This window comes from Thamnophis sirtalis, unplaced genomic scaffold, assembly GCF_051295495.1.
Source record: "Thamnophis sirtalis isolate CommonGarterSnake01/CBP01778 unplaced genomic scaffold, rThaSir2_p1.2 scaffold_3, whole genome shotgun sequence".
Classification (NCBI taxonomy): domain Eukaryota; kingdom Metazoa; phylum Chordata; class Lepidosauria; order Squamata; family Natricidae; genus Thamnophis; species Thamnophis sirtalis.
The window spans coordinates 143,645,836-143,659,761 of record NW_028261383.1 but is presented as its reverse complement, the minus strand read 5'-3'; the positions used below and the strand labels follow the sequence as shown (position 1 = coordinate 143,659,761).

At 40.3% G+C, this 13,926-nt stretch overlaps 1 protein-coding gene across 1 annotated transcript in view; it reads right to left on the bottom strand.

Moving 5' to 3' along the window:
- CRLF3 (cytokine receptor like factor 3) overlaps positions 1-13,627 on the bottom strand; it is a 39,058-nt gene extending 25,431 nt beyond the window's left edge. Inside the window, exons 1-2 of the mRNA XM_014066404.2 lie at positions 13,469-13,627; positions 219-426 (exon numbers count right to left, since the gene is read on the bottom strand). Of these exons, the coding sequence (XP_013921879.2) occupies positions 219-426; positions 13,469-13,579 (319 nt within the window). The 5' untranslated portion in view covers positions 13,580-13,627. The remainder of the gene's footprint in view (positions 1-218; positions 427-13,468) is intronic.
- Between the last annotated feature and the right edge of the window lie 299 nt (positions 13,628-13,926).

Genomic DNA, 13,926 nt, shown 5'->3' with positions numbered 1-13,926 from the left:
TAAACCATCTTGTTGTCCAAGCAAGTCTTAACCATACCTCTTCACATGTAGAAGCATTATGCAGAAAGGATTAATTTAGACCTCTAGACACACACAAAATATCTTTGGCAGATAGGTGGAACTATTGAATACAATACGGTAGTTCCAGTGGCCATTAGGTTGAAAGAAATCCTCTATGGTCCCCCCCCCCCAAATGTTTTAAAAGCAGATTCTCCTACCTTCCTGGACAAGTTCATTGGCTGTCCCAACTCCTTGTTCTATGAGCTTCTGGCACTCATCCAAGGGCTTGATGCTTTCCTGTTCTATGTTGTCTACTTCCTGGAGCAAGGAGGCCAATCTTTCATCCAGCAACTTTTTCAAGGTCCCTTTTAAGTCACTGAAATGTTGTTCCAGCACTTCCCGGGTTTGTGCAGCACTGTTTTTGATCTGAAGGGAGACAAAGGAATCTGTAAGGCCTTGAGGGAGAATGGCTCAAAGAAGACTCTTGCCACACTCAATTTGCTAGCAAGAAGACTGCTCAGCCTCCTTGATCTTATCAACCACTTCACGTCAGGTGAATTAAACATATCTTGGACTGAATGGGTTTGCTTCACCAAACCATGGCCTCATAAAGTAACTGAAGAAAATCAGATTCTTCCAAAAATTTTACAACCCTACAAAAGTCTGAATTCTTTCGACTGTTTCCTCCAACTGCCTTCTTGTTTATCACATGAAAAATATTCACAATTATAGCAGTAAGCTTTTTCTATAACAGCCTTGCTGTAACCCACCATTTTCAAGTAATAAAGGTCAGATTAACATTTTAAGCTTAGAAGCAAATGAACCACTTTTGGGGGTTTGCATGATGTGTGAATTCAGCCATAAAATTAAGGTCTTTTGAATGTATGCAACTTGCTCGAGCCAAAATATATTTAGGACTGCCAAGTATGCAAAAATTTTCATCTGCATAGTTTTAATATTTTAATAATTTTTAATCTTTTTATATCTGTTTACTGAAACAAGCCACAGAATTAATACAACTTAGGCCTGGAATTAGGAAATTTTAGCATTCCAGATGTTGTTGAATTGCAACTCCCAACATCCCTCACTACTATTGTTCTAAGATGCAGTTTAACAACTTTGGCAGTGCCATGCTTTAAGCCAGGAGTCTCCAAGCATGGCAACTTCAAGACTTAGGAACTTCAACTCCCAGAATTCCCCAGCCAGCAAGTCTTAAAATTGCCAAGTTTGGAGATCTTTCACTTTAAGCTATAAATCATGGTTTATACATCACAACAGCTGTTACTTGCATCCCAAAATCCCCTCCAAATAAATCACATTTTAGCTTGGCATGATGCCGGATTCCAGATGTTTCTCCTCTCAATATTAACTCAAGAAGCAAACAGATAATGCAGAGTAGGAAACAACAGGGAATGAATTCCAATAATACTTTAATTTCAAAACAAGTATTTTGAAGTAATTTTTCGTTATTGTTTGGAAAACATCTTCCAGAAAGAATGTCTATCCTAGAGTCAGTTCCAGGTTCCCACAGGCTCCTTTAGATCCAGTCTAGCAAGGCCAGGTTCTCATGACATATAAACCACAGGAACGAGTTATTGTGCATTTCTCGTGGACCAGAGTTAGCCTTGAACTCAGTACAGCTTCAGATGAAATCAGAACTGAAACCTCCAAGAAAGCAATGCTTCAAAGTCCAACTTTTGCAAATCCAAAAAAGGAGCCGTTTTAAAACTCATGTTAACCTCCAAGTCTAATTAATGGACCACACTCGGTTGGGAAAAGGGAGGGAAAGATTGTGGCCCAAGTATCGGCCTTCACTCTTTCCTGTGGCGTAGCATCTAATGCCAAAACAATTTAAAAGTAAGGAAGCAGATTTCATAGTGTGAGACTAGGCTGAAGCAGCCATACCTAAAGATAAAGCAGAAATATAAGCAGAGTCTATGCCAGGAATCAAGAGATAGGTGAGAAGCAGATAGATCAAATCCATTAAGGAAACAAAGGAAAAATATCACCTGGAAAGAAATTGGGCCTAAGCATGATGGGAAACTCTCTCCCCAAATCCCATCAACAGCTACCAAACTTCAAAATCAAGTCAAGTGGAGCTGCCAATCTTGAGAATCAAAAATGTGAGGATTTGGGGGGATAAAAGGCATCCTGAAGCCAGCCCACTCTTTGAGTCATCTTTGGATGTCAGCTTGGTGGCTTCCATCCTTCTGGCTAATACCTAGTTGAGAAGGACACAGGTAAGTGTGTGTGTGTGCATGTCAGAAAGAGCAAATGTATAATGCAACCAGTAAAATTTTGGTGTTATTTTAAATTCACTAGATCTCCTTGTATTAAAAAAAAAAGGGTTGTGCCTCAGGGTTGGGTTGAAAGTAATTTGAGAGTGGCTGCCAAACCTGTGTGTGTGTGAGTGAGTGACCATAAATCAAACCTAGGAGTACAGGTAACAATAACATGTATATCTGAAAATGAGTCAGGTTTTTCCCCCCCAGATGTTTATCTATGGACCTGATATAACTTAGTGCAAAAAGGCCATCATGCAGAAAGAATACACATTAAGCTGCTTTTCTTACCATTTGGAACTTCACCAGCATGCTGTGTTGCTATCACAAAATGCCTACAAGGATGAATAATTGCAACTGCAAAGTTTTCTCCCCATTGACTGTTCTGGATACATTAACTAGACTGTTCTACATCTACAGCATCTCAACTTATAATTGTCATTTTATCTGAGCAGTCATTCATCATTCCCCTCCAAACTCAAAGAACACCTAGAGTAGCAGTATCCAACCTTGGCAACTTTAAAACTTGTGGATTTCACCTCCCAGAATTCTCCAGCCAGCTAGCCTATTGTGGCTGGGAACTTCTAGGACTTGAAATCCACCGGTCTTAAAGTAGGCAAGGTTGGACACCCCTGGCCTAAGAGGATATATGTGGGGCTCTGGATAAAAGAAAAAAATAAACATACTGGAATGTACTTAAGTGTCCTGCAACCTGAAAAATTTTCATATATCTATTTTTAAAAAAAATTGAAGGAACCTAAACAAAATCAGAGCGTGTACAGAAGTGCAAAGGCAGGGCAGGTCAGCATCATAAGGTTTAGTCCATTTTAAAAATTGTGATTAGGAAGGAAATAGTCATGAAAAGTTACAAGGAGGAAAAGAATGAAAAGCTGAGCAAAACCAACCAGAAGTAGCTCCTTGATCTCTTTTAAGTACTAACAAACAACCCAGGATACATTGCATTGGTCAGGTTATGCAAAACTGACTTCCTCTTTATGTCACACTTGTAAGATTTTGTAGTCCCTCTGCAGTTAGTTTTGTTATTTCAAGTCTCCATGACTCAAAGAAGGAAGTCTATGCCTCTGTACGTTAAAAAAAAACCCACAGAGGTGGCAGGAAAGATAAAATAATTATGTTCTCTTTTTTTTAAAAAAAAATGAATCTTTAAGTCTTGAAAGAGAGACTATGAAACGGATGCTAGGAAGGGTGGATATTAGAACCCCTGGAGGACTCACTGGGGACTTAGATCTGGACTGCATGAATTTAAGTCTTCACACTGTGATGGATAAATAGAGCATCACATAACAAAAGCTATAGGTTTGGGCATGTATGACAGTGGCATTCTGTAGGAGTGGGAGAGAAAAGTACAGCTAGGTTTCCTTTCTCTCTAATTGCTATCAATCCCTGTCCCATTGCTACGGAGCATCAGCAGAAGACATTAAGGAGCAAGTTGTGATTGGAGCAAGTATGAGGATGCAGGAATTAGTCGTAATGAACTGGACTACAATGCAGAGATAGGACTAAAGTTAATGGGGGAAGAACAACCAAAGTTATGCTAGCAACTGTGATCAGGATCTTATTGATCTACACTATGATTATCATCCAAAAACACATGTATGTATTCATACTATGCATGTATGTACATATTCTTCCTAGAGGGCATGGTGGTCTATAGTTTAAGAAACTGGTCTTGACAACCAGAAGGTCGGCAGTTGGAGACCTGAGCGCTCTGCAACAGGGTGAGCTGCCATTACTTGCTGCCACTGTTGCCAACCTAGCAGTTTGAAAGCATGCAAGTGTAAGTAGATGAATAGGCACCACTTCAGTGGGAAGGTAACAGCATCCTGTGTGCCTTGGCATGTAGTCATGCCGGCCACATGACCACGGAAACATTTTTGGACAATGTCATCTTCCTTGGCTAGGAAACGAAGGTGAGCACCGCTCATAACTTGACCAGAGAAATCTTTACCTTTAACACTAGTCTTCATAGATGACAAGATAATGATTAAGAACAGGATGCCAATTGGCATCATGGAAGAAACTCTTTGTAAGTAACCAGAATTGAGACAGGTCACATTTATAAACATTCTAACATTCTCCAATTCTCTCTGATTTTTCATCTTCTGCTTACTGCAAGTGATTGGCACTTAATTACAAAACTTTGAAAAGTGTCCTGACATGTCATACAATTGATTAAAACTACTAGTACTAGTGGTTTTTGTTTGTTTTTGCATGTAACACTAAGACAAAATATATGTGCAGTCTTAAAAATGAAAATCCAGAATTTCAACTATCCTTAACACCAACCTTGATCAATCAGTTGGTAAAATTATAGAAGATAAAGATGACTCAAGACTGACTCCTGGTGATTTCATAACACATCCAATTTTCTGGCAGCAGTACAGAAATTATTTGTTTCCAATCTCCTCTCTGTTTTTATTTAACCTTTTGGCCTATCTGTAGCCTTGAAATTCCTCAGTGGTTTTCCATCCAAGTATAAACCACTCTGATAGAAAATATGATACTCAGATTTTTTTCTGTAGACTGATTTGCTCAAATTGGAAGGATATGCTCACACATCATACTCAAAATACAAATAGAGCCTTATTATTGAAATGTAGACATGGATATATAGGTAGTTCTCAACTTAGGATCACAACTGAGCCCAAAATTTCTGTTGCTAAGGTAGAGAGTTGTTAAGTGAGTTTTGCCTCATTTTACAACCTTTTTTGCCACAAATGTTAAGTGAATCGCTGTTGTTATTCAGCTAGTAACACGGTTGTTATGTGAATCTGGCTTCCCCATTGACATTGTTTGTCAGAACGTCGCAAAAGGTGATCATATGACCCTGGGACATTGCAACCATCATAAATATGACTCAGTTTCCAAGCGTCTGAATTTTGATCATATGATCATGGGGGTGCTGCAATGGTTGTAAAGTGAAAAACAGTCAGAAGTGACTTTTTTTTCAGTGCCCTTGTAACTTTGAATGGTACTAAATGAACCATTGTAAGTTGAGGACTATTTGTAAATGATTATAAGAAACTTTTACAGTGACTGGAAGCGGATGGGTGATGCCAGAGAGGTTAAGGCTATCTGCAGACACAGTATGCATTCTGATACTGATATTGAAATAAAAGTAAGTGTCCTTCTATCTATAATGTTCTATAGCACAAAACAGAACGGGCTCATTAGCCAGGGATGAGACTTATTGAAATTCATTTATTAAATCAGCCTTCCTCAGTCTGGCGTCCTCAGTATGTACCGGGGCTAAAACTGTCAGCAAGCATAGCCAATCTCTTCTCTAAAAAATTAAGGCAAAATGAAGACAATTTATTTTTTTACTAAGAAGCTGACACTGTATTTCCTTCCCCTTAGAAAAACCACCAAGGAAGCACATAACAATAATGAAGTTATATGAAAAACGTATCGTATCATTGCCCTCTCCTAGATCAGAACATCTTTATATATCACGAAACACAAACTTTTGGTTTTACTCGCCATGCAGATCGCAAAGGCTATCAGAAGTGCAATCTGCGCTGAAGTTCATGCTGCAATACTATTTAATACACAGAAGATGAGAAGTCCTGCCAAAACACTGGGTTCAATCAGTGCATTTTGCGTTTTGAAAAACTATGATGGGTACAACCACAAAATGAGCGTAGTGGAGAAGTGGGGCACAACTAATCAGAAAATGGTTGCTGTTGGAAGAGGTGCAGCCAACCGGAACTTGTTAGCCTCTGCTTTGCACACAGAAAACCAGGCAGACAAACACCCATCTGATTCACAAAATCACTTACTGTTATGGTTAAAATCTGAACTGGGATGGGGAAACTCGGATTCAAGTCTACCTAAGCCATGGAAGTTTTTGCTCCAATCTTCTTCTCTCTTAGACCAGCCTTAATGGTTGTTGTAGGCAATCTACTAAGGCCGTGATGGCAAACCTATGGGACGCGTGCCAGAGGTGGCACGCAGAAAGAACCCTCTCTATGGGCACGCCCACCATCGCCAGCTACTCTTCTAGTTTCCAGCCAGCTGATCTTCGCAGGCACCAAAGTGCCAGAAAATGGCCTGAAAACGGCTCGAAAAATGGCCAAAAAACCCAGGCAGTTTTTCGGGCCTTTTCTGGGCCATTTTCCAGGCTGTTTCTTCGGCCAAAAAGGGCCTCAAAAAACAGCCTAAAACCAGCCTGAAAAATGGCCAAAAGAACAGGCATGCACACGCCAGCCAGCTGGTCTTCGGGTTTCTGGTGCTCCAGCACAAACATGCACACCAGCCAGCTGGTCTTTGTGTTTCCAGCGCACGCATATGCATGTACGTTCTGGTTTAGACACTCAGTGCCGAAAAGGTTTGCCATCACTGTACTAAGGGATAAAAGAGATACCCATATACACTATCTGAGTTCCTGGTGAAATGGGCAGGATACAGATGTAACAAATTAATAATATCTATAGCATATATGTCCCATGATCTAGCCTCTGGGAGTTTAAGGCAGCCATCATAAGAAGGACATCCTCAAATTTTGTTCTCAAAACAACTATCTTATGAATAGGTTGTACAGGAAGTCTGTACAACTGTACAACAACTGCCTTGTTTAGTGATCGCTCAAAATCACAAGGTTGTAAAGAATGTTTTGCAACCAATCCTGATATTTATTATTATATAGTATTATATACAATTGTAGCATACCATGGTCATGATTGCCATTCCAACAGTTCTCAACCAGCATGCATTTATGACCATTGTAGCATCCCATGGTCGGAGGACTGCAGTTTGCATGTTTCCCAACCAGCATGCAACGATGGAGAATATTGAAGTTTTAACAACCAGGGTGATTAATTTAATGACCAAATGGGAAATGATTTTGTAAATCCATGATGGTCACCTGACTTTAGTGATTGCAGTGCTTAAAGATGGAGCTGCCCGTCCCAACTGTGGTCACTAATTGAGGACTATTGATGTACATTATGTCTTAGGCCAAAATCTCTCTATCAGCTCCATAACTGAGAGGGGATACCTGGATCTCTCTGGCCCTACTGTTGACCCATGAACTCAACAATTATTTAGTCTACAGTGTACTGTATTGAATAATCTTAAATTGGTCGAGTTCATACACAGCGTTCTTAGACATAAATGACAGTTTAAAAACTCACGTAGCAGAGTTCATATAACATTTTCTATAGTTTAGATTAAAAAGTTTGGAAAGAAAGATTAACTCTACACTAATAGAGATAGTCAACCTAATAAAAGACAGACTCTAGAAAAGATCACTGGGCTGAAACTCCTGACATGTAAAATGTTTGTGATTAAAACGACATGTAATTGAAAGAAATGTAAATCTTGCACTTTAGACATTAAAAGTCTGTGTATGTGTGAGAGAAAGAGAGAGAGAGAAAGAGAGAGAAAGAGAGAGAGAGAGAATATGAGTCAGCAGTGTGACGCAGTTATTTTTTAAAAAAGCATTATGCAGTCCTAGAAGCACTGGTTGAGGAAATAATAATGCCACTGTATTCCATGTTATTTAGGCTGCATTTAAAACACTGGGCACAACAATTTAAGAACAGCGAGAACTGGAATGCATTCAAAGTAAAGTCATCAGGATGCTGAGTGTCTGGAAAAGCTCTAAGGGAAACAATGGAAATAGCTAAATATATTTATTTCATAAAATGTCTGAAGGACATCACAGAAGAAGGAGTTGAGTCAAACAAGAACCTGTGGGTAAAAATTATCAGAAAGCAGATTTCAGTTCCTTCCAAGGAGAGGTGGGTCAGTCGATTTTCCAAAGCACCGAAAGGCAAGGCAAGAAACAACAGAAAATTGGTATACCCGAAAAGCTAGTGAGCATCCTGCAGAATCTTCATAGCAATACGTATAGCAAGGTGAAGGTCAACAATCAAGAAACACCAAACTTCCTTGTATCAACAGGCGTGCGACAAGGTTGCTCAATAGCGCCTGTATTGTTCAATCTGGTCATCGATTGGATACTAAAACAAGCTCTGAAGGATTGTTCAGGGGTAAAAATACACGACCAACAATTGACTGATCTGGACTATGCGGATGATATTGCCTTATTTGCCGAATCGCCTCCAGAAGCACAGAAGATGCTGGACCAACTCAAATCTGCAGCTGAAAAAATTGGCTTAATCATAAACACGTCCAAGACTGTTTGTCTCGCACACAAGATTCCCGATCCGGGCCTACTGCTCAATACTCAAACTTTAAAATGTGTTGAAACATTTACGTATCTTGGTGCGAAGATATCGTCCAGTACGTTTATCGATACCGAAGACATAAACCATCGATTAGCAAGAGCCTCAACAACATTCGCAAAATTATACTTTCGACTGTGGTCGTCCCAACAAATATCCAGGCCCACAAAAATGAAAATATTTAATGCTTTGATCATACCAATACTCCTCTATTCATCTGAATCATGGACCTTTACAAAAGCTCCACTACAAAAATTGGAGGTGTTCCAAATGCGATGCCTACGCACCATAAGCGGGCTCAGTCTACAAGATCGGAAAACAAATGACTATATACGGAAACTGTGCCTGAGCCAACCAACCATCGAAACACTTGTAAGGCGCAACCGAATGCGATGGGCAGGGCACGTTTGGAGAATGAACAGCAACTCCTGGCCCAAAATAACCATTGAAGCACCCGTGCCCAAAACCTGGAAGGTGCATAAGAACGCCCCACGGAAAACATGGATGAAGCTGATTGAAGAAGATATCTCGCGAATCCATTTTACCATACGAGATGGCAAAACTGCCGCTCAAAATCGCAAACAATGGATGGCGATGGTTCGGGATGCATGCGACTCTACAGCGAAGGGATTGGCGATGCCGTACTGATGCTAAAGACTCAAGTCAAGTCAAGAAACAACAGATGGAAACTAATCAAAGAGAGATCCAACCTGGTCCCTTCCAACTCTGAAGACCTCCGTGGTCTATTCTATCCTCTTCCTCTTCCCTATTCCATTCCATTATAATTTTTTTTTGGCGGGGGGAACCTAACATTAAGAACCATAGCAGGAGTGGGCTGCTTCTGGCATTACTGCTGGTTTGGTGCACACCTTTTTGAACAAAAATAGATCTGTACATGCACCAAATGTTTAAAAAAGGGGGGAGGAATTAAATTTGTGCCATTACAATTGTTCTGCGCATGCGCAGAATCAAAAATCAAGATGGCAGTCCCGTAGGAGAATCAGTTCGGGGATGTGGCAGGCCTGGGTCGCTGCTGGTTCCAGCAACCCAGGCCGCCAAATCACTACCAGTTCAGTCGAACCAGTCAAAACCGGTAGGAACCCACCTCTGAACTAGAGGCAGAACAGATTACCCAAAGAGCTAATAAATTCTGTTTCATTGGAGAGAATTAAGAGGAAATTGAACAGAAACTCAGAAGCATCAGTCACATTGGAGATACTCTAGGCAGCAGAACATTGGACTATAATAATTTCGAGGCTCTTCTGACTCCATCATGCAGAGCAGAAGGAGAGAAGAAAACATTCATTTCTCTTGAGATACCAGCCACCTTTTAGCTACTTTTCTTCCCTCTCCAAATAGGCAGACATCCATTGTGCTATATAAAATAATCCATCTACCTGGTTTTCATAGAAATCTATCTAACTAGTCTTCATAAGAACTGTAAGTAACCTATCTACCTGGTCTTCATAAGAACCCATCTACCTGGTCTTCATAGGGACCCATCTACCTGGTCTTCATAAGAACTGTAAGTAACCCATCTACCTGGTCTTCATAAGAACCCATCTACCTGGTCTTCATAAGAACCCATCTACCTGGTCTTCATAGGGACCCATCTACCTGGTCTTCATAAGAACTGTAAGTAACCCATCTACCTGGTCTTCATAGGGACCCATCTACCTGGTCTTCCTAAGAATTGTAAGTAACCTCTCTACCTGGTCTTCATAAGAACCCATCTACCTGATCTTCATAGGAACCCATCTACCTGGTCTTCATAAGAACTGTAAGTAACCCATCTACCTGGTCTTCATAAGAACACATTACCTGGTCTTCATAGGGACACATCTACCTGGTCTTCATAAGAACTGTAAGTAACCCATCTACCTGGTCTTCATAAGAATTGTAAGTAACCCATCTACCTGGTCTTCATAAGAACCCATCTACCTGGTCTTAATAAGAACTGTAAGAAGTGTAAGAATGGGTGTCTGGGCAAGATGTTTCCCTCAGACCTCCACATAATTTTTAATGTTGTTTAGTTGGTATTACCAAAATATGGAGACTGGTATCTTACATGGATATTTGATAATTATTCAAAGAAAGGAGTAAACAGACTTTAGTATTATACAGATTTTCATACTTCAAAACCAAACATAGAGTAACACAAGAATAGAGGATACCCCTTGACTGTTTAATGAATGTCTTAATATAACATGTAAAATGTTTGTGATTAAAGTTATCTTGGCTAGGAGTATGAATACGTATGTAGCTCTGAACATGACTATGCCATATAATATTGACTGAGAACTTGAATGATTACAGCAAATGTTAAATTCATGGGTCATAGACTCAGATCTGTAATATATGAATCTCAGCATTAATATTGAAGACTGAAGATGTTTATGTTTGACTGTGGAAAGAGAATGAACTACTGCAAGTTATAGACAGTGTTTAAAAATACATTCAAAAATATACGAAAACATACAAAGTCAAAAATCAGTCCAGGTTTCTGTATGGAAACATGGAAATTTTAGTAGAAAGGAAGTGGTATGTATGTGGTCTGTTCTACAGAATAAATGTTAAAGAAGCAAAGTGGCTTTTATAGGTTTCTATAAGTTCTGTTTTATGGCAGGGAGAATTGGTTATCAGGATAAACATAAAAATAAATTGGAAGCAGTGGGGATGGCTTTAACATGTCTGCCCTAAAACAAGAAAGAGGGGTAAGACCAGTAGTGGGATTCACTTACCTTCCCTACTGGTTTGCAAATGTGTGTGTGCATGCGCACGGTGTTGCTTCGCTTGCACGTACCAGATCTGTGCATGTTCACCGCCTTCTGCACATGCGCAGAATGTCACGCATTATGTCAGGGCGGGTAGGAAGAGCCTCCCACAGCCGCTGCTACCGGTTCGCCCGAAACCACAGAGAACTGGCTGAATACCACCTCTGGGTAAGACTTAATGATAGGGTGCTGAATGAATGTAGATTGAATACCACATGAAAAAGCACCTTAAGATGTTTCATCAGACAAAAGGAATGAAAATCAAATTGTAAAACAAATACGTGAAGGAAATGAAAACTTGTGAGTAAAGGAGAGACTGAGAAACTCTCGATTGATATGAGCACTTTCAAAAACTTTTAAAATATGTTGTCTGATGCTTGTGTACCTATACATAAAGTGAAAGTATCCATATGGTATTTTGTAATACGAGTTAATCCTAATGAAGAAATCATCTTAATATAAACTACAGAAATTTTAATCAATTTGCATTTTTCTCTTTATAAACTGTATCAATCATACCTGGAAATCACATTGCAATAAAAATCAACATACAGGTAGTCCTTAATACTACACAACTGAGCCCAAAATTTCCATTCAAATCAATTGTTAACTAAGGTTTATCTCATTTTACGACCTTTCTTGCCACAAATCTTAAGTGAATTAGTGCAGTTAAGTTAGTAACATGGTTGTTAAGTGAATCTGGCTTCTTCATTGACTTTGCTTGTCAGAAGTTTGCAAAAAGTGATCACATGACGCCAGGACAATATAACCCACATAAATAGGAGCCAGTTGCCAGGAGTCCAAATTTGGATCACATGACCATGGAGATGCTGTAACTGTAGTAAGTGTGAAAACCTTTTATAAGTCACTTCTTTCAGTGCCATTTTAATTAAACAGTCATTAAATTAATGGTTTTAAGTTGAGAGCTACCTGTATAAGTAATTTATTTCAAAATATAAAAACAAATCTAAACTAACTAGAGAGAACAATACTGGAGTACTGGAGCTTTTTACTTCATTTAATATTATCCTTCCACATCATTCATTCTGCAATGCTCCTTCTCACAAACTTACCTAAAAGGCTTGCAAGTTTCAGCCCACAAATAAAAACGAGGGTATATTTAGAGACAAGGCCACGGAAATTGGAGCTAAGAGTTCCTTTTGGTGCTATTATTTCTTGCCAGCATCATAGCAAGACTTCATCTATTAGGAGATAATGCTTCTGCCTTTCCAGCCCACTCCTTTGGACCCAAGCATGCTTCAAATTATAACAGAAGGTACTCTAACTTTCTAGAATTATACGGAATATCTCTTTCTGGGTCAGACTGGAAGCAGCCACTACTACTTACGTGAATTTTAATTGCATGAATCAAGAAGAGGGCTGCGAAAATAACTAAAGACTCCTCACATCCTGGACATCAATTGTTTCAACTTCTACCCTCTAGGGCACTGCACACCAAAACAACTAGACACAAGGACAGTTTTTTCACTCTGCTGAACAACTAATTCCCACAATTCTGTCATATTACCTACTAAGACTGAATTACTATTATTTTTCTCTTCCTCCCTAGTATCTCTTCCCACTTATGACTCTAACCATGTTGCTTGTATCTTTACAATTTATATTGCATTTGTTTCCTAGTATAATTTGATGGCTTATTAGTGATAGTCATAGGTTATTAAGAGTGGTATCTTATGATTCTTGATGAATGTATTCTATTTTTCTTTATGTACACTGAGAGCATATGCCCCAAAGACAAATTCCTTGTCTGTCCAATCACACTTGGCCAGTAAGGAATTCTATTCTATTCTACTCTACTACTGTACACGGCGAAAAGAAGCAATACTTAGGCTCCCAAGGCGAGTTCTCCTTGCTAACTAGCTCGCTAAGAAGCAGAACGGAAGGGCCAAGGTAATCGACGCTTTATGTGCTTCGCCAAAGGGGGAGCGCCGCCGTGCCATTCTGCCAATCTTTTTTTGCAGAGGGAGTCTAAAGCTGCCCCTCGGATCGAGTAAAACGCCGCAGCGCTTGGCAAACTCAAAACAGGGAGCCCGCTATTCCCAGCTTAGCAGGAGAGCAACGCATTGCAACGCACAGCGCACATTCCTCACGTTTCCCCCGCACATCCGTTCTCCACACACCCATCGCGCAAGACAGGGGCTCTCCAGGCGGGCGCCGGCGGAATCACGCCCCGCATCGTTACCTGCTGGCGAGCCAGGTGCAGTCCTTTGAGGCGTTGCTGCAGCTCCCGGCTGTAGGTACGCGCCGCCTCGATGCTCTCGTGCGCTTCCTGCAACAACGCCTCCGGCTCCATTTCCACCCCCGATGACGACCCACCGCCACTCGGCAGCGAGAGCCGCAGGCCCTCCGCTCAGCCAAGCCTACTATTGGCAGCAGCTTCACAACCGGAAGCGAAAGACATCCGGGCATTTCAGTCGTGCAAGAGACAGGAAAGGGGGCGGGGTCTCCGAGGACCTCGGCTCGTGCGGGGAATCCCGAATTTTAATTTTTTTTTATTTTCGGAGTGATCACCGATTCCAATTGTCTAACTCTGAAGAATGAATGAAGATTGTAATCCATAGCTGTTTTCTGGACTGGTTTTAACCGAAGCGACGTAGTTAATTACATCAAAAAGGACTTCTATTTTTAAACCAAATTATG